The sequence below is a fragment of the Trachypithecus francoisi genome, unplaced genomic scaffold (assembly GCF_009764315.1).
Source record: "Trachypithecus francoisi isolate TF-2019V2 unplaced genomic scaffold, Tfra_2.0 Lachesis_group17, whole genome shotgun sequence".
NCBI classification, from domain to species: domain Eukaryota; kingdom Metazoa; phylum Chordata; class Mammalia; order Primates; family Cercopithecidae; genus Trachypithecus; species Trachypithecus francoisi.
The window spans coordinates 44,458,421-44,477,459 of NW_022681462.1; the positions used below are offsets into that span (position 1 = coordinate 44,458,421).

A 19,039-nucleotide genomic window follows, 5' to 3' on the forward strand; every position below is an offset into this window, starting at 1 on the left:
ATTTTATGATGCAATTAATTGCAAGTCATGCACTGGTTTGGAGGGTGTTTTCTAAGACTTGATGGCAGCAGGAAGTGGATGTCCCCATAGAGTTGTGGGATGCAGTAGGCAACATCATTCAGAGCCAACTGCAGGCTCAGGCCAAACACAGCTGTTCGTCAGCACAAGATGCCCAAGCTGTATCTTCCCACTAACTGAAAAGCAAAATGATCAGATATCATACATGTGAATATTAATGCATTGTTTTTCTCTTTAGAATAATTAATACTTGTATTATTGCTTTTATTAAAAATAGCCAATGTTAGCCAGGCTTGGTGGCTCACACCTCTAATCCTAGCACTTTGGGAGGGCAAGGCAGGTGGAACACTTGAGCCCAGGAGTACGACCCCAGCGTGGGCAACATGGGGAAACCCCATCTCTACAAAAAACTACAAAAAAATTAACCAGACATGGCGTTGCAAGCCTGTAGATTCAACTACTCAGGAGGCTGAGGTGAGAGAATCACTTGAGCTCTGGAGGTCGAGACTGCAGTGAAGCCACGATTATACCACTGCACTCCAGCCTGGGTGACAGAGTGAGACTTTGTCTAAAAACATATGTGTTTTTAACTAAATTTTTTAGTTTTTTAGTGATGCGGGGGGTCTCACTATCTTGTCCAGACTGATCTTGAACTCCTGGCCTCAAGTGATCATCCTGCCTCAGAATCCCAAAGTACTGGGATTATAGGCATGAGCCACCATGCCCAGCCAACTCTACTTTTTAGTATATGATGATTTGTCTCTGTTTTCTCAGCCAAATCTCATCTCAGACTGTAATCCCCACATGTCCAGGGAGAGACCTAGTGGGAGGTAGTTGGATCATGGGAGCAGTTTTCCCCATGCTGTTCTCATGATATTGAAAGTGGTTTTCCCCATGCTGTTCTCATGATATATTGAGTTAGGTCTCATATTTGGTTGTTTGGTAAGTGTCTGGCGCTCCCCACTTCACACTCTCTCTCTCTCCTGCCACCATGTAATATGTGCCTTGCTTCCTCTTTGCCTTCTACCACGATTCTGAGTTTCTTGAGGCCTCCCAGCCATTCCAAACTGTGAGTCAATTAAATCTCCTTTCTTTATAAACTACCCAGTCTCAGGTAGTATCATTATAGCAGTGTGAGAACGAACTAATACAGAGAATTGGTACTGGCAGAGTGGGGTACTGCTAATGTGGAAGCAACTTTGGAACTGAATAACAGAGTTTGAAACAGTTTGGAAAGCTCAGAAGACAGGAAAATATGGGAACATTTGGAACTTCCTACAGACTTGTTGAATGATTTTGACCAAAATGCCAATAGTGATATAGACAATGAAGTCCAGGTCTAGGTGGTCTCAGATGGAGATGAGGGACTTATTGGGAACTGAAACAAAGGTCACTCTTGCTATGCTTTAGCAAAGAGACTGGTGACATTTTGCCCCTGCTCTAGAGATCTGTGGAACTTTGAAATTGAGAGTGATGATTTAAGGCATCTGGCAGAAGAAATTTCTACAGCAAAGTATTCAAGATGCGACCTGGCTTTTTCTGAAAGCATTCAGTCATGTGCATTCACAAAAAGATGGTTTGAAATTGGAACTTATGTTTAAAAAGGAAGCAGAGCATAAAGGTTTGGAAAATTTGCAGCCTAACCATATGGTAGAAAAGAAAAACCCATTTTCAGGGGAGGAATTCAAGCTGGCTGCAGAAATTTGCATAGGTAACAAGGAGCTGAATGTTAATAGTCAAGACAATGGAGGAAATGTCTCCAGGGCATGTCAGAGATCTTCATACCAGCCCCTCCCACCATAGACCCAGAGGCCTAAAAGGGAAAAATGGTTTCATGGGCCCTGTGCAGCCCCAGGACTTGGTGTCCTGCATTCCCAGCCACTCCAGCTCCAGCTGCAGCTAAAAGGGGCCAAGGTACAGCTCAGGCCATTGCTTCAGAGGATGCAAGCCCCAAGTCTTGGCAACTTCCACTTGGTGTTGGGACTGCAGGAGACAGGAGTTGAGCTTTGAGAGCCTCCACCTAGATTTCAGAGTATGTATGAAAATGCCTGGATGTCCAGGCAGTAGTCTGCTGCAGGGGTGAAGCCCTCATGGGGAACCTCTACTAGGGCAATGCAGAAAGTAAGTGTGGGGTTGGAGCCCCCACACAGAGTCCTCACTGCGGCACTACCTAGTGGAGCTGTGAGAAGAGCACCACCATTTTCCAGACCCAAGGATGGTAGATCAACTGACAGCTTGAAAATCCACAGGCACTTAATGCCAGCCCATGAAAGCAGCTACAGGAGCTGTACCCTGCAGAGCCACAGAGGCAGAGCTGTCCAAGGCCATGGGAGTCCACCCCTTGCATCAGCATGCCCTGTATGTGAGACATGGAGTCAAGGAAGATTTTGGAGCTTTAAGATTTAATGACTGCCCAGCCAGGTTTCAGACTTTTTCATGGGGCCTATGGCCCCTTTGTTTTGGCCAATTTTTCCCATTTGGAATGGAGACTCAATGGCTGTACCTCCATAGTATCTTGGAAGTAACTAACTTACTTTTGATTTCACAGGCTTATAGGCAGAAGGGATTTGCCTTGTCTCAGATGACACTTTGGACTTTTGGGTTAATGCTGGAGTCACTTAAGACTTTGGGAAACTGTTGAGAAGTCATGATTGATTTTGAAATGTGAAAAAAAAAAATGAGATTTGGGAGGGACCAGGGGTGGAATGATAAGGTTTGGCTCTGTGTCCCCACCCAAATCTCATCTCAAATTGTAATTCCCACATGTTGAGGGAGAAACCTGGTGGGAGGTGACTGGATCATGGCAGTTTCCCCATGATGTTCTCATGATAGTGAGTGAGTTCTTATGAGATCTAGTTGTTTGATATGTATCTGGCACTTCCCTCTTCACTCTCTCTCTCGCCACCATGTAAGATGTGTTTTTCTTCCCCTTTGCCTTCTGCTATGATTGTAAGTTTCCTGAGGCCTGCCAGTCATGTGGAACTGTTTGCCAATTAAATCTTATTTATTTATAGATTACCCAGTCTTTATAGCAGTGTGAGAATGGGAGAATGGACTAATACAACTCCACTTTTTAGTATGTAAAATATATGTTTGGCCAGAGAGCCAACTTTTTAAGAATTGTTTGGTGCTGCCAATATTCCTGACACCAGTTCCCAAGGGGTTGTCTTTGTGCATAATTCAGCTCTGCAAGTCCTTACCAAGTCCCATGGTGTGCAGGCACAGGGTGATGCTGAACACACTCAGGTATGTGTTGTCCCAGGTGCTACTCCCGTCACTGTCACCTGTAAGTACTGACATGAGTTTGGGGTGTATCTGAAGAGCCTGTGATAAAGTCAGGGGAGGCTGAAGATACCCAGTCATGCCCTGGTGTATTTTGTACCTGACAGCTCCTCACAGCTGCTGGGACATACTCTGAGCACATCTCACAGGGTGTGGAAGATTGCCAGGAGCAGGGGCTGGTGTGTCCTCGGAGTCACCAGAAACTTGGCAGCCCTCCCAAATGTCAGATTCCTTCATGTCTGAGGACTAATGCTGCCAGTACTACTGCAGAGAATGGAGTGAGCAAATGCAATCGAGTCATTAGTTTGCTTGAACTGTCTTTTACTTTGAGGAAGAGTCAGATGGAAGCATAGGATAGAATAGGCATCTTCATGATAAAGTAACATGTGCCCCTGGCAACCCACATTCTACTTTCCGTCTCTGTGAATCTGACTACTCTGGGAACCTCATACAAGTGGGATCACATGATATTTGTCCTTTCATGACTGGCTTATCTTACTTAGCAAAAGGTCCTCAAGGTTCATGCATACTGTAGCATGTGTCCGAAAGTCTTTCCTTTTTAAGGCTGAGTAATATTCCATTGTGTGCATATGCCATACTTTGTTGATCCATTTGGGATCCATGGCATTTAGAAATAAATAGATCTCAAATTTTTAGGAAGTTAGCTGCATTTTTATTTTCCATTCATTTCCAGTCCTTTTTCCTGGCATTCTTGGTGGCTGGCATTTAAAATGCAGGCAGTGCCAACAAGCCCAGCTTATCCATCCTGTCTAGTCCTCTGTTGGCTCCTGTTAAGACCCAGAGACATTGTCCCTTTTAGTAATTTAATAAATTAATAAGTCTCAAGGCTTTAAAATAGGTTTTAATTTTATTTTAGTACCAGCATACTCTAGTTCCAAATGCCTTGGCATTGCTTGGGGGCTCTTGGCATGGGGATAAATAAATAAATGGCCTTGGAACTGCTGGAGTAGCAAAATGCATAATGAAACACCTAATAAAAGATGTCTTTAAAGATTACATGCTTGGACGTAGTGGCATAGCATCCCATTGGCCCCTGGAATATACAGTGCCCCAGGACGGGGAGCTCGCCCCCACCCAAGCTGGGCTTGGCTGAGTGCCTTATAGCTGTTGCTCCCCACACAGGATCGAGCTTCCTGAGCTGTCTCATGGACAGGCAGCGCCCATATGCATAGTCACAACTCCTTTGCACATTCAAGGGCAGAAAGCACCAGACCGTACAATGCAAGCCAGACAGCAGGGGGCAACTTTTTCAAATCACCAGACTGGTATAAATAATATGATGATCGTGGAAACCTTGCCCTTTGCACCACGGCAAACATCCAAGTAGGGACACCCTAGGCCTTCTGCTCATGTCAAAGGGCTCAAAGAACCTCCCCAGCATCAATTCCTCTGGGACCTGCAGGTGGCAGGGACCACAGCTCCTGGCCTGGGATTAGAAGCTTGGTCTCTGCCGTCAGCTCTCTGGCTCAGCCCTCTCCCTTGACTCTGTGACCTCAGGAAGGTCTGAGACCGGCTCTGTGTGGCAGCTCCCTCCTGTGCACCGTGGGGGCGCTACAGCCTCTCCCTCCCAGGCCAAGACACTGGGGCCCAGGGCCTCTCCTGGTTTTGCTGCCTGTGCCCACCCTATCCCCCACCCTGGCACTTAGCCCAGCAGGGCTTAGTAAGTTCTGCTGAGGGCAGGAATGGGGGCCAGGTCTGCTTGTGAAGGAGCCCATTATCAATCCAGGAGAGCCTGCTTCGCCCACAGCCAGATTAACAGCCCCATGAAGTTAGAGGCAACAACATTGGCTCCATGGCCATGGCCATCGTTGCCGCAGCCATAGTCAGACTATATTAAATTATCAGCGTATTTGTGAAGGGCCGATCCAGTGCCAGACTTGTCATTAAACCTCCCCAGCATTGCAAGGGAGGCACTCACTACTCCCCACTTAAACACATGGAGTCAATGGCGGCTCAGAGAGGGTGAGCGACTTGCTAAGGTCACACAGACAGAGGTGGGAGAGCTGAGGCACAATGCCATATCTACTTGACTTTCGACACTTCTACACAGCTTTGGGAACAGAGGTCTGGGTATATTAGCAGAGTATACCATTCCTGCTAAACAGAGGCAGGAACAGAGTGTTTGCTCCTACATGGCTGGATAGCAATTGCATGTGTACATTCCTGAGAAACCACAGTCTACATCAAGCCTTTTACATTCAAAACACTTCCACATGCATTCACCTCAGTTTACCCTCTGAGAAATGAGTGAGCAGGAAAACCTGTCTCCCTGTTTTGGAAGCAAGGTAACTGAGGTGGGTGGAAATGGCACGCAAGGTCACGGGCTCAGAGCAATTCTAGTCTCTGCTCAGCCCCGGGCTGGCATCCAGCCCTCTGCCCCAGCCTGGGGTATGCTGCGGAACATCACAGAGTAGCCTGGAGAAAGGAGGGGTGCTCAGCCCCATGGATTCATCTCCCCCAAACTGGAGAGCAGACACCAACCACCAAGAAAGAGCCCAGAAAGGATGGTTGCTGTTTCTCAACACACCAGGCCACGGAAAATACAGGGAGTCTTCACTCTGGACATTTTGTTGTGCTCGGAAGTGAGTCCTCCCAAGCCCGTGGTGACTGCCCTGTGTCACACTGGTTCTGGATCATTCGGACTAGTCACCACCTGCCCCAGCAATCTCTTTTTCAAAAAGTTTGTCCAGGACTTCAGTAGTGGCATCAGCTCTTTCACCTTGGAAAAAAGGCACAGGGTAGAGAGAAGAATACGGTGTGATTGCAGTTTAATCTGTGTCCCATTAATACATAAATTTAACTGTATAAAGAATGAAGTGAGCCAGAAATGAAAGGTTTTACTCTGATCCCCAAGCTCTGAGGGATAGAAAGTCTCCCCTGCATTTCTCCCAGGGTGTAGCAGGGCCCATTGGAGTTGGAGCAGATCCGTCTCAGGTGCTCCGGCTAAACCTGGAGGTGCCTTTGCTAAGCATGCCCTTCTCAAGGCCTTCCCGTTACTGTACTTCTAAAGACAATGACGAAAAAACGAATTCTCTTTCAAACCGGTAGAACAAGACCTGAGTTTGACAGGAAGGATCCAAATTTATGAGTTACTTGCTTCATGCTGGGACTCGAATGTAAGGGAGGGGAAAAAAAGCCCACTCTGAAAGGGACATTTAATGGTTATTTATAGCCCTGCACCATCCGGGTCACCTGCCTGGTGAAACGCCATCTGTGCCAGGTTACCTCCACGTCAGTGAAGGGGCTGGGAAGGTATGGTCTAATCCCAGGATTAGGAGCAGGGAGAAAATCCATCTATTAAATAGTTCAAAACAAACAAACAAACACAAATCCTACCCACTCAAACTTAAAAGATTGGGAGCCTGAAAATGTTTTTGTTGCTGCTGTTGAGTTTTCTTAGCACACCTCCTCCTGAAGTTCTCAGGGCATGAACCTTCCTGAGAGTCCAGACGGCCAGGGTTGTGCCTGGGAGCTAAACTGGCTTCATGGGGAAAGGAAAGGTGGAAACAGGAACGCGCTGGAACCGCAGGGCTTCCGACATCTTCAAAGGCCTCTGGTGTGGGAAGCAGGTGGCGGAATTGCCCGCCTCGTGGCCTCACTCAGTGCAGACTCATAAAATGAAGACACCATTTATGTCTTCTAGAACGGGAGGGAGACAGGGATGCTGGCCCCTGCCGTCCGCATGGTTCATCATGGTTCACCTGGCCTCACGGAGAACCTTCTAACTGCCACAGGTCCACAGGGTAGGATGAAACCAAGTCCATGGCTCCAAGCCCGGGCCCCTTGACTCACTTGGAGCCCTTCCTCCTCTCAGCCCCAGCCATCGCCAGCCTTTCTCTTGGCTCCCAGACTTCTGTTCCCAAAGCTGTGTAGAAGTGTCGAAAGTCCAGTAGATATGGCATTGTGCCTCGGCTCTCCCACCTCTGTCTGTGTGACCTTAGCAAGTCGCTCACCCTCTCTGAGCCGCCATTGACTCCACATGTTAAGAGGGGAGTAGTGAGTGCCTCCCTCGCAATGCTGGGGAGGTTTAATGACAAACCTGGCGCTGGATTGGCCCTTCACAAATACCCTCAGCAGGTTGAGAGATGGGGCCTCTGTCCCCAGCACACACACCTGCAGCTCCACTCCCAAACATAGGTTCCAGAAGAAGCCCAACAAACTTTCTCTTAGGCACCTGTGCAGCTTCCATCACACAAGGAGCACCTGAAAGGCAGCTGCCTTCCCCAGCCAGCAGGGAACCATGGCGTGGACGGGCCTCTCTGTGCAACAGAGCTTTGTCGGCTGTGACCTGATTAGCTCCCACCTGCTGTCGGGCACTGGCCTCCTTGGGCATACATGTTCACTGAGGCTGGAAAGAGGCTGCTGGGACCAGGGCAGAAGTGCCCTGGGGCAGTGAGGGCCTCACACATGGGCTGTGTACTTCTCTGAGCCAATTCTGTGTGCGAGCATAACACACAGCCTAGGAGAGAAGGCTTGGATTGAGGGGATTATTTACAATGGCAGTCAGGTTGTTGTAGGGCACTCACACCATCTTTTGGAAGTGACTTTTTGAGAACTAGTCCCTGGGTTGGTCTGGGCCAAGGAGATCGTTTTCCTTCTCCTTCCACCCTTCCATATTGGCCATGCCTATGGCTGGTGCAGGGGACCCTCAGAGCTGAGTGTAACTTACCCAGGGCAGCTGCCAGCTGGCCAGGCAGGGTTGCCAGGAAGCCCCTCAAAGGGAACAGCTCAGGGGAAGCTGTTTGGAAGCTCAGTGCCTCCGCCTTGCCCTGGTGACTGGGAGGTAGGTTGTGAGCTACAAGGACTCTCCTCTGGCCAGAGCAGATTCAGACAAAAACCAGGGGCAGCCCCTTTAGGAACCTGCCTCATGTTTGAGTCACTGACATCAAAAGCAAGGTCAGGACTGCCCAGGTCCAGAAAACAACCAAAAACCATTTTGCAAATGTAGTCTTAGCAAAAACAAATGGAATGGGCGAATGGAGAAACATTGTGGTTTCCGAATGCAGTGGAATACGATTCGGCAATAAAGAGGACTGAAGTCCTAATTCCTACAACGCAGACGCACCACAGGTATTACATTCGGTGAAAGAAGCCAGCTGCCCAATTCCATGTACATGAAGATCTAGAACAGGCAAAATCAGCTTAAATGTATAGTGACGACCGGTGACAGCCCAGGGTGGGGCAGGTTGATGGTCAAAGGCACAAGATACACTCTGGAAGAGATGGGCTCTGTATCAAGCCACATGGGGTGTATACACGTTATTAAAGTCTCCCAGCTGTAACTGGAAATATGTAAAGCTTATTGCAAGTTAATTACAACTCAAAACACCTGATTATTTTTAAAACTATCAGCAACAAGAATACAAAAATCTGTGCCACTCATCAGGACATCAACTTGTAGGTTCTTACGGGACATGCAGGCTCTGAGAACGCTGCTCTCATCATTCTGCACTGTTGCCACTGGAAGCCTGACCCGTTCAGCCCCACATCATGGCATGGTGTGACATGTTGTAATTGTGCTTAGTCTTTGCTCAGAAGCTGTTTCTTTGTTATTCTGCACATGACTCCACATTCACATTGTGTGACGATGGCACTGGATGCTTGATACAGAGGAGGAGCAGAGAGCCTGGCTGTCCCCACCTCCGCCCTATCTGGGACTCAGGCATGGCCCGGGGGAGCCCAGAGTGCACAGGCCACGCGCTGAGATTCCCATTACTCCCTGGGCTCATAGTAGCTTCAAAGGGGCAGCTGAAGTGGGGAGTGGGAGGCAGGGGCTGCAGAGTAGGGGGCACGTGGGCAGGCTCAGCCATGGAGGAGCCACAGGTACTTTGCCAGCCCACATATGTCCTCCCTCCCTCCACCTTCCCCTTCAGACCATCCGAGCCATCCTGGGAGGCTCAGCCTCCACCGCCCATGTGGGCGCCTTCTGAGTTACCTACGATAGCCAGCCTGAGAGGAGCAGCAAGCCCTCTGCAGGCCCTCGGGACAGGTAACAATGGCAGTCATCGTTACTGCCTCTTCATGTTGTTGTCTGCAGCAGCTTTGTACTATTTTAGACTCTATTGATCCCGGTGCCAATAGATGGTTCATCTTCTTCAACTTCCTTAACTTAGAGGCTATCATCTCTGTCAAATTGATGTCTTCTGTCTGGCTGACATAGCTTGGGATTCTAGCAGCGTGTCTTTCAGTGATTAAGGATTACGTTCTTGTTTTGCTTTTGTTGTGAAGCAGAATCAGTGTCACTGGGACACGTTCAAGCAGGAGGCCTCGTCTCCATCACACCACAATTATTTTAAGGTGCCAACTTTCTGTTCTCTAGTGGAGTCCAGATCCAAAAGGAACTGCTGGGTCTGGGGGAGGCAGGGCAGACTGAAAGTATTGCTTTCCAAATCTCTGAGCTGATGAGAGCAAAGAAATGAAGACAAGAGCTGAGGGAGGACCCAGCACAGTAGGTCATTGGCAGAAAACAAGAAAGAGTTCTTGATTTTATCAGTACGCAGTTCAGCAAATAACTCATTCATCTATTGCTGAGAGAATCGGGTGTAGCAATGGCCTTAGAGGGGATACACTGTGACTGTATTTCCTAACGGGACATGTTCTCCTCCTCCCAGCCCTCACCCATGCTGTTCCCTCTTTCTCTCTACTTTTCCGTTGTGATTCCTGGCTAACTCCTAGCCATCTTCCTGGGACTGGGGACAGTCCTCCTGACCCCCCCCACCTGGTAATCTGTCATTAGCACCCATTTTCACACACACACATTCTGCACTAGACACTTGAAATCAGGAGTTCAAGAACAGCCTGGCCAACACGGTGAAACACCATCTCTATTAAAAATACGAAAATTAGCCAGGTGTGGTGGCACATGCCTGTAGTCCCAGCTACTACGGAGGCTGAGGCAGGAGAATCACTTGAACCTGGGAGGCGGAGGTTGAGGAGGTTGCAGTGACCTGAGATTGAGATTATGCCACTGCACTCTAGCATGAGTGACAGAGCAAGACTCCGTCTCAAAAAAAAAAAGGAAGGATAAGCGGCATGTGTATTAAAGTGCTAGAGAGTGGCTCCTATCATGTTTCAACAAAACTTCACATTAATATGCTTATATGAGTCCTACAGTGGCCAGGCACGATGGTTCACACCTGTAATCCCAGCACTTTGGGGGGCTGAGCTGAGCAGATCATGAGATCAGGAGTTCGAGACCAGCCTGGCCAACATAGTAAAACCCCGTCAGTACTAAAATTACAAAAATTAGCCGGGTGTGGTGGCAGGCGCCTATAGTCCCAGCTACTCGGGAGGCTGAGGCAAGAGAATTGCTGGAACCCGGGAGGTGGAGGTTGCAGTGAGCCTAGATTATGCCACTGCACTCCAGCCTGGGCGACAGAGTGAAACTCTGTCTGGAAAAAAAAAAAAGAGTCCTAGAAAAATTTGCATTTTGTAATTTAAAGCAATGCATTAGTTATGATAACTTTCCTGATTTCACCCTGAAAATGCTTTCACTCAATTTTGATAAGGCAAAAAAGTAGGGATTTTTTTTTTTTTTCAAAACTTCTCCAAGCTTGTTAGTTCCACAAGATCCTTTCAGCTCTGAGGCATTCAATGAAACAGAAATGAAATTGTGAACACATATCTTTACAGCAGGACATTGGAATGAGGATAATTGCTCTCCCTCTGAACTTCTGCATGGATATTTGCAAGCCACGTTATTTTCGTGAGCAATTCTCCAAGAGTGCAGAGCACCCAAGCACCACAAGCTGCAGGAAATGCTGGAGAGAGCTTCTTGCTCTTTGGGACATCAGCCCCAGTCCTGCCTGTGTACAAATGCACACGTGCACCTGCTTCATAACACAATTAGCATTCCCAGAAGCCCCAGCCTAGTCTGACAAGCAACAGTAACCATGTCGGTGTTCAGAAATGTTTTTAGGCCATGACTGTTTACTGCACTTTAGAAATTATCATCATTGTCACTAGTTTATATGTGGGAAAATAAAGACTAACAGAAGAAGTTGAGTCAAATAGAAGGATGAGATGTGAACAGATACGTCCAAAATACTGATTTTTCCATGCTCTTACTGCCTCTGTGGGTTCTGCTGAAGAGTCAGTGATCCACAGAGAGTTCTGAAGAATTGGACATGCTTATTTGTATTAGTAGTGATCCTTCAAAAGAAAATCTAGAAGTGAATAAGTGTTTCGTGCATTATATTTATTATTCTATGTGCGCAAGAATATCTATTTTCTGAGTATTATCTCAATTCAAATTAACAAAGGAAACTTGAGAACTTGGATTTTAAACTTTCAACTCAAATCAACCTCTCTGTCCACGTCGTTTGGGAAGGCCCCCTCCAGGGCTCAGGGCCACTTGGTTTGCCCTCATCCGTGCCCCTCCAGGCAGGTCTCCTGTGCATGGGGCCTGTCTGGGTTTGCCACATACACACACACATACATTCACACACATACATTCATATGCATACACTCATACACAGATACACACACACATACATACACATACATTCACACACATACATTCATATGCATACACTCATACACAGATCCACACACACATACACACACACATTCGCATACACATGTACTCACACATGTAAACATACACATATGCACACACACAAACATACACATACACCCACACACATATTCACACATACTCATATGCAGATACACTCACATACATATAAGCATACTCACACACACGCATACGCATTCACAAACTCACACACATACAGTCACCTACACTTACACATGCATCCATTCATACATACACACATACACATACCCTTATACACACATACACTCACGTATACACACACATACACATATCCTCACATATACACATACACACATCTACTCACACATATGTGCTCGCAGACAGATACACACTCACGTGTATGCACACACTCACACCCACATGTTTGGGGTGGGCAACACCCTTGAGAGACTTAGGGCTTGAGAGAATTCAGGGACACAGCCCGCCGCCTTTGAGAGGCTGCCAAAGGTCAGTTTGCCCCTCATAGCCCTGAAATCTTCACCAGGGAGTTTGCAGAGGAAAGGTTTTCAGTGCAGTGATAAAGAAGAGTGGCTGCTTGTAAACCCCCGTGTGATGCTGTTTGAAGCTCCGGGACCCGCCAGTGTGCTCTGTGGCCAGTCACTTCTGTGTCAGTGTCACCCTCCGCTCCAGCCTTGGGAAGGACGGCGCCTGTGGTCTTGACAAGACGTTTGGCCTGTGCTCTGCGTGTCTGTTCCCTGGCACAGCACCGGGGGGCCTCCCCTGCCTGGCCAGAGAGGCTGGGAACAGGACCGGCTATTTAATTTGTGGGGTCCAGTGCCAAATAGAAATGGGCCAGAAATCACTGAGGACTTTAGGCTGGCAAGGCCAGCGGGACACTAAGTCAGCATGGGGCGGGAGGGACTCCAGGCCGCCTTCTCCTCCTTCCTCCTGCTCCGGTGAAACAGATCCGACTAAAGCAGAAGCGGAAAGAGAATGCATCCCTCTCCTCCCAATGTAGTATTCATTAGCACTACCGGCTCAGACAGGGAAGATTCGGAGCTGTAAATCACATCAAATGGAAGTGTTTTCAGCTGCTCTGATGATGACCTTGCGGGATCCCCTCAGGGCAGGGAGGTCTGTCTGGGTTGATGGGAAGTGGGGGCCCTCAGAGAGGCTGGGGAGCAAGCAATCCTGCTGGGTGTGGGGAGCAGGCCACCAGCAGCCTCCCCTCCGGTCTTCCTGTAGGAAGGAGAGTGTGGGAGGCCAGGGGAGCAGAGTAGTGCTGGGTGGGCAGGGAGCCGCAGCCAGCTCTGTGGCCGCCTCCCAGACACAGGCAGCTGCCAGCACCTTGCCTCCCGCCGTGGAAGAGCTTATGCCCATGGAGCTGGGTGGGCCGGCCACAGCCTCTCCCCTCTTTGTCCATGATGTGGTCAACCCAGGCGTGGTGAGCCCTGCTGGGCCAGGCCAGGTGAGCACACGGGAGGGATGGAGAGGGGCCACAGACACAAGGGACATCCGCCCTACAGACTTTAAAAGGTAACTCCGAACCATCAGGCCTGCCAAGGCTTCCCACAGCCGCCTGGTCTCAGCTGCTTCCCACAGATATGAGGTGTGGCCCTTTCAGGGAGAACCTTTTGGAAGAGGTGGCACCGTCACAGTCAAAGGGGGCCCAGCTGGATGGAAGAATGGGAAGCCTTGGAGGCTGGACCGTCTGCCAGCCCAGGCAGTGACTCTGCGTCTCCTAAAGGTGGTAACTAGTAGGGAGGATGGCCACCTTCTTCCTGCACTGGGCGCTGTCTGTGCTCTGGAGGCAGCCATGATGACAAGTGTAGACAGTCAAAACCACACCGCCAAGGGTGAAGGCCATTCCAAGAGGCGGGCAGCTCAGAGAGGAGACTGAGTCTAGGGGAGGGCTGCTAGGAAAGTGGGCCAAACTTGTATATTATGATGTCTTCCATGTCTGGCTCCCTGGACAGATAAAGGCCCAATAGAGCAGGGACCCTGTCTATCTGGCACCGTCCTTAGGGCCTATAAGATTGCCAGGTAGTAGCAGCTCCACAGCTCTTTGTTGAATAAATGACGAATAAATGAATGAACTCTAACAAACAATATTAAGGGAATCAATGTCTAGTGCAGAGTATGTGTGTGTGTGAAAAGGGGTGCTAATGATGGCATTTGTTCTTTGGAAGCAGGCCAGAACTTAAAGAGGGAGAGATCCAGCCAAGGCTTTCTTCCTGGGCTCCCAGAAGGAATTAAACATTAATTAAACATTAAATGTTCTCTCCCCACCTCAGCAAGATGTTGCTAGGAGATCGTCTAGACCAGCGTTTCTCAAACTTTAATGTGCACACAGACCACCTGCGGATCTGGTTGAAAAGCAGATCCCAGACAGCAGGTCTGGGCGGGGCTGAGATTCTGCATTTCTCTTGAGCTCCCAGGTGATGCTGATGCTGCTGGTCCAGGGCCCCACTTTGAGCAACAACGTGGTAGTGGTGAAGATGAAGCCATGGTAGTGCCTGGCTGGGGTCCGAGCTCAGTAGTCATAAGCTGATGTGATTACAGCTGTGTCATCATTCTAGATGGGAACTGAAGAAGGAAGGTCCAAAGGCAGAGAAAGAGAGAGCAGGTTGGGGAAGAGAAGCTGTCAATTCAGGCAGGAGTGGGCAGACCTTTTCCATAAAGGGCCAGATTTGAGATATTCTAGACTTACCTGGTCATGGGGTCTCTTATATCATGAAATGCCCACAGGCACTAGGTAACCAACAGGTGAGGCTGGCCTCCGAAAGAGTGTGTTCACAGAACCTGCTGGGTGGCTACTGGCTTCACAACCCCTGAACTGGATCACTAGCCAATTAACTGATTCGTTCCACGTTAAGCAGCAGCCTTGTCTGCCTCGGATGGGAAGAGACATTTCCACGCTGCTTTGGTTTGAACGTTTTCCCCACAGCTTTTGTGTTAAAAATTTAATCCCTTAATTCCCAGTGAACAGGTTTGAAAGGTGGGAGGTGATGACGTCATGAGGCTCTGCCCTCATGAATGACTTAATGTCATCATCACGGGAGTGGGTTCGTTATCTCGAGAGTGGGCTGGTTGTAACAGTGAGTTGGCGCTGCTTGCACTCTCTCACTATGTGATGCCCTCTGCCATGTTATGACATGGAAACTAAGCTCTCGCCAGATGCAGTCACTCACTCTTGGACTTTCCAGCCCCAGAACCCCAAATAAACTTCAGTTCTCAGCCTGTCCGTGGTATTCTGTTAGCAGCGCCAAACACACTAAGACAGGTGCTCCCTCTCCCCATCACTGTCACAAACATGGGAGCTCGGTGTGCACAAGGCTGTAGCCCTACCTCAGTCAGCTCCTTGGTCTCATACCCCAGCAGCATTGCCAGGCACTGATGGAGATTGGAGATCCCCAAAGTAAAACAAACAGGGGATCACGATTGGGAGCAGTTGGCCCCCCAGCAGCCAGTGGCCCACCTCCTGCCTGCATCTGCAGTCTGAGAAGTGGGATCCAAACCACAGGCTCCCCTGTGCTCCCCTCCCCCAGACCCCACTCGCCCCCTCAGAGAACTGGTAACGTAATGAAACACATCTAAGGCCGCAGACTTTTGGTTCCGCTTTGTGCAGCTATTTATTTGTTTTTCTTTTCTCTCTGCTTGGGTTTACCTGGGAACGTTTTAATTGCGCCTTTTGATAAGTGCTCCTGGTTGACACTAAGGTGCGGCAGGCCCAGCCCTTCTCAGTTATTCAGGGAAGCCCTCCAAGGCTCAGCTATAATTAGAAGTCAATTAAATTAGAAACCATTCATATGGTTCTTGGAAGGCCTCCAGCCCTGCTGAGAGCCTCTGGCCCTATCCACAGACTCAGTGGAAACCTCTCTCTGCTAACTTCACCATCCTGAAGCCAAGTCCAGGGCTGCTGGGAGGGGGAACCGGCTCCTATCAGTTCCCTTTCAGGCCTTTGCTTGTACCCAAACTCCCGCCTCACCCGGCGGGCTGCAGGTCGCCCTTGCCTCCCCACCACCCCGACCTCCCGTCGCTGCCTGCCCCAGCTTGCTCTGTTGCTAGAAGGAAAACACCCAGCGAGTTCACCTCTGGGGTGGCTGGCTCCTCAATCTTGCCTCAGTCCATTTAGTGTTTTCCAAACAGTAAATGCAGCACTGAAGTGCACATAGTGTGTGGGAAAAGGCAGTTTTTGAACCTCATCAAGAAGGTCTGGAAACAGGACTCTTCCCCAAAGCCACCTGGAGGTCTCCACCGAGTGAGACACCTCCAAGGTGACTGGGCCAACAGCCGGGGCCCAAGGAAAGACCCAGGACCGCCACTGTGCTTTACCAGTGACCTGACCCTAGTCAGGTCTGTCCTCTGGGACCCCCGCCCCGGGGACCCCCTTCCCCCAGCTATTCTTAGAGCAGCCAGGTACACATGCTTTTTCCTTTATCACAGAATTCATACTCTCTCTTCTAGACCATTCAGACAATACAGACCTGCATAAAATAAAAAGTGAATGTTCCCTGGAATGCTCCCTCAGTCCTTGGCCACCCCCATCTGATTTCAGTTACTGCCAAAAAAAATCTTTGCTGGAAGTTCAGCAGGCATCACTCCAGACCTGCTTTCATGCATTTAGAAACTTTACAAATACACCCGGAGGCATTCTTCTGTATGATTTCTTTCTCACCCAACAACAGGTGGTACAGCCCTGCTTGGTGTTCCAGGAAACTGAAGTTCCTTTGGATTTTTCGTGGGTGTGCATTTGTTGCAATGATAAACAAGCATACTATCCTACAGGATCGAGGGCATGTACTGTTGTACTCGGGAGGCAGGACGGGTGTGCTCCCCAGGGATCTCTGGAAGGCTGGCCGACTGGAAGCTCCCTTGCAGCCAATTAACTGATTAGTTCCACAAGTTAAGCAGCAGCCTTCTCTGCCTCGGATGGGAAGAGACATTTTCCACGCTGCTATGGTTTGAATGTTTCCCCCACAGTTTATGTGTTAAAAACATACACATACTTGGCATTGGTTGCATCCCCTAAAGGGCCATTCTCTTTCCAGAAATCTCCATGAATAAGCCCTTAAGTCCTGGGGGATTTGGAAAAGAAGATTGTGGGTGTCGGTCCCCACTGACAGGGCCTCTGGTCTTTTGCTGTCCTCTGCCATTCCCTGGCTGCTGACTTACGCAGCTCCCGCCTCTTTCTCCAACCTAATTTCTTTTTTTCTTTTCTTTCTTTTTTTTTTTTTTTTGAGACGGAGTCTTGCTCAGTCACCCAGGCTGGAGTGCAGTGGCACGATCTTGGCTCACTGCAAGCTCCGCCTCCCGGGTTCACGCCATTCTCCTGCCTCGGCCTCCCGAGTAGCTGGTACTACAGGCGCCCACCACCTTGCCCGGCTAATTTTTTTTGTATTTTTGGTAGAAACGGAGTTTCACCGTGTTAGCCAGGATGGTCTCCATCTCCTGACCTCGTGATCTGCCCGCCTCAGCCTCCCAAAGTGTTGGGATTACAGGCATGAGCCACCATGCCCAGCCTCTCCAACTTAATTTCTTTATTTCCAATAAATAATCTTTGGCTACTTTTCTCCCTAATGCCTTTAGGATGTTGCAGGACTTTTCCAAAAGAAAGAAAAGAAAAGGAGGAAGGGAGGGAAGGTTCCCATGTATCATGGCATATGTTCATCACGGTATTTTTGTGTGCAATATTGGGAATTAATTGGTTTTCATGACCAGTGATGGCTTGCTAAGGACAAGAGGATGCTGAGGGTGAAAGATCGTGGGGAGTTTGGGTTCCATGGCCCAGTTGGGCTTCTGGTCTGAGTCAGTGGTTGATTCTGGAAGGTTCCTGACACAACGCAGCATCTAGAAGAGGACTTGCTGTTTTGTCTTGGCAAGAGGACAGTGAACCAGAGTGCAGCCACTGGAGAATTTAGGTGACCACAAGCGCACATTATCTCTCTTTGTAGAGCCAGACTAATTAATACCCAGACTCCCAAGTAAAATTGCTTTGAGTCAGAAACACAGGTCTCCATTCAGAAAGTGAAAAAACAAATAAGCAAAAATAAATAAATAAATAAACCCACCTCCTCCTTCAAGGCAGTGCATTCGTGTAATATTAATAGTTGGTGAAAAGCATCAGAACACCTCAGCTGCAGCCATGCTCAGTCCCTTAAATAGCTGTGTGACCTGGGGCAAGTCACTTAACCTCTCTGGGCTCCCATTATCTCAACTGTAAAGTTAGGTTGTTGGACTTGTCCACTTGGATGGACAACCTGTTCTTAACAGAGAGAGGGAAGAACCTTACGGTGGGGCCGGGAGAGCATTCAGAGGCGGCACAGACCAGAATCTGATGCCTAGCAGTCTCTCCCAGGGGTCCTCCTGTGTCCGGGGCGCAAAGGCCAGGACTGGCCTGGAGTACTCCAGACTTAAAGCTCATGTAAGGCTGGGTTTCTCCAAACCCTCTGAACACGAGAAACACAATCACTAACCTCAGGTTTAACCATGGGCCCTCCATGTGCTCCCAGCCTCCTCTCAGGCTCCCTCCTGGGCATGGCCACGAGGCTGGGAAGGCCCCAGAATCAGCTCGAATGGCATGGGTACAGCTTCAGCTTCACGTCTGCCTTTTCTTTTAGGATGTGTAGTTTCCCCTGTGTTTGCTGGAAGGCACTTTATATCCAGTGGGGTTAAATTACAGGTAGCCGGACCCCGGGTTCGGGGGCTACCGCCAGTGCCCAGCTAATGATGCGTGTCTTTCAGGTAAGCCCTTGGGAGAGGATGGCCCATGTGGGGGACTACACACAGACGCCCTGGCTCCCCGTCCTGGTGGTAAGTGGTCTGAGCCCCTCACTCTCATGGCGCCCTCATCCTGGTGATGGTTGGACCGTTTCTTAGCCTCTTCAGCTGTAAAATGGGAATGCTGGTCATAGTCCCTCCTTCACAGGGTTCTTCTGAGGGTGAAATGAAACCAGGCCTGCAAAGCACGGAACTCGGCCCCAGGCTGAAGTTAGATTGATTTCATTGGTAGCTCCCTTCATAGAGTCTCATGGATATAAACGTTCTTGAGTGCTTGTTTGTGGTGTGATACACACAGCCCAGTGTCTGTGTGATGAGCTCATGCTTACGGCCCGCACAGCTGAGAAAGACTTGGAAGACTCAGACTCCCACCCCCATCCTCCTGGACATACCGGCCTTCTGAGGAGCCACTGTATCAGAGGCTCAGTGGGGGACAGGGGC

The 19,039-nt window shown here is 49.2% G+C and overlaps 1 protein-coding gene across 4 annotated transcripts in view; it reads left to right on the forward strand.

The window, feature by feature from the left end:
* Window positions 1–19,039, forward strand: part of EDAR (ectodysplasin A receptor) — a 93,990-nt gene that overhangs the window by 39,583 nt on the left and 35,368 nt on the right. For all 4 annotated transcript variants that reach the window (XM_033175507.1, XM_033175508.1, XM_033175504.1 and 1 more), the window contains exon 2: window positions 18,563–18,631. In XM_033175507.1, coding sequence (XP_033031398.1) covers window positions 18,581–18,631 — 51 coding nt within the window. In that variant the 5' untranslated portion in view covers window positions 18,563–18,580. The remainder of the gene's footprint in view (window positions 1–18,562; window positions 18,632–19,039) is intronic.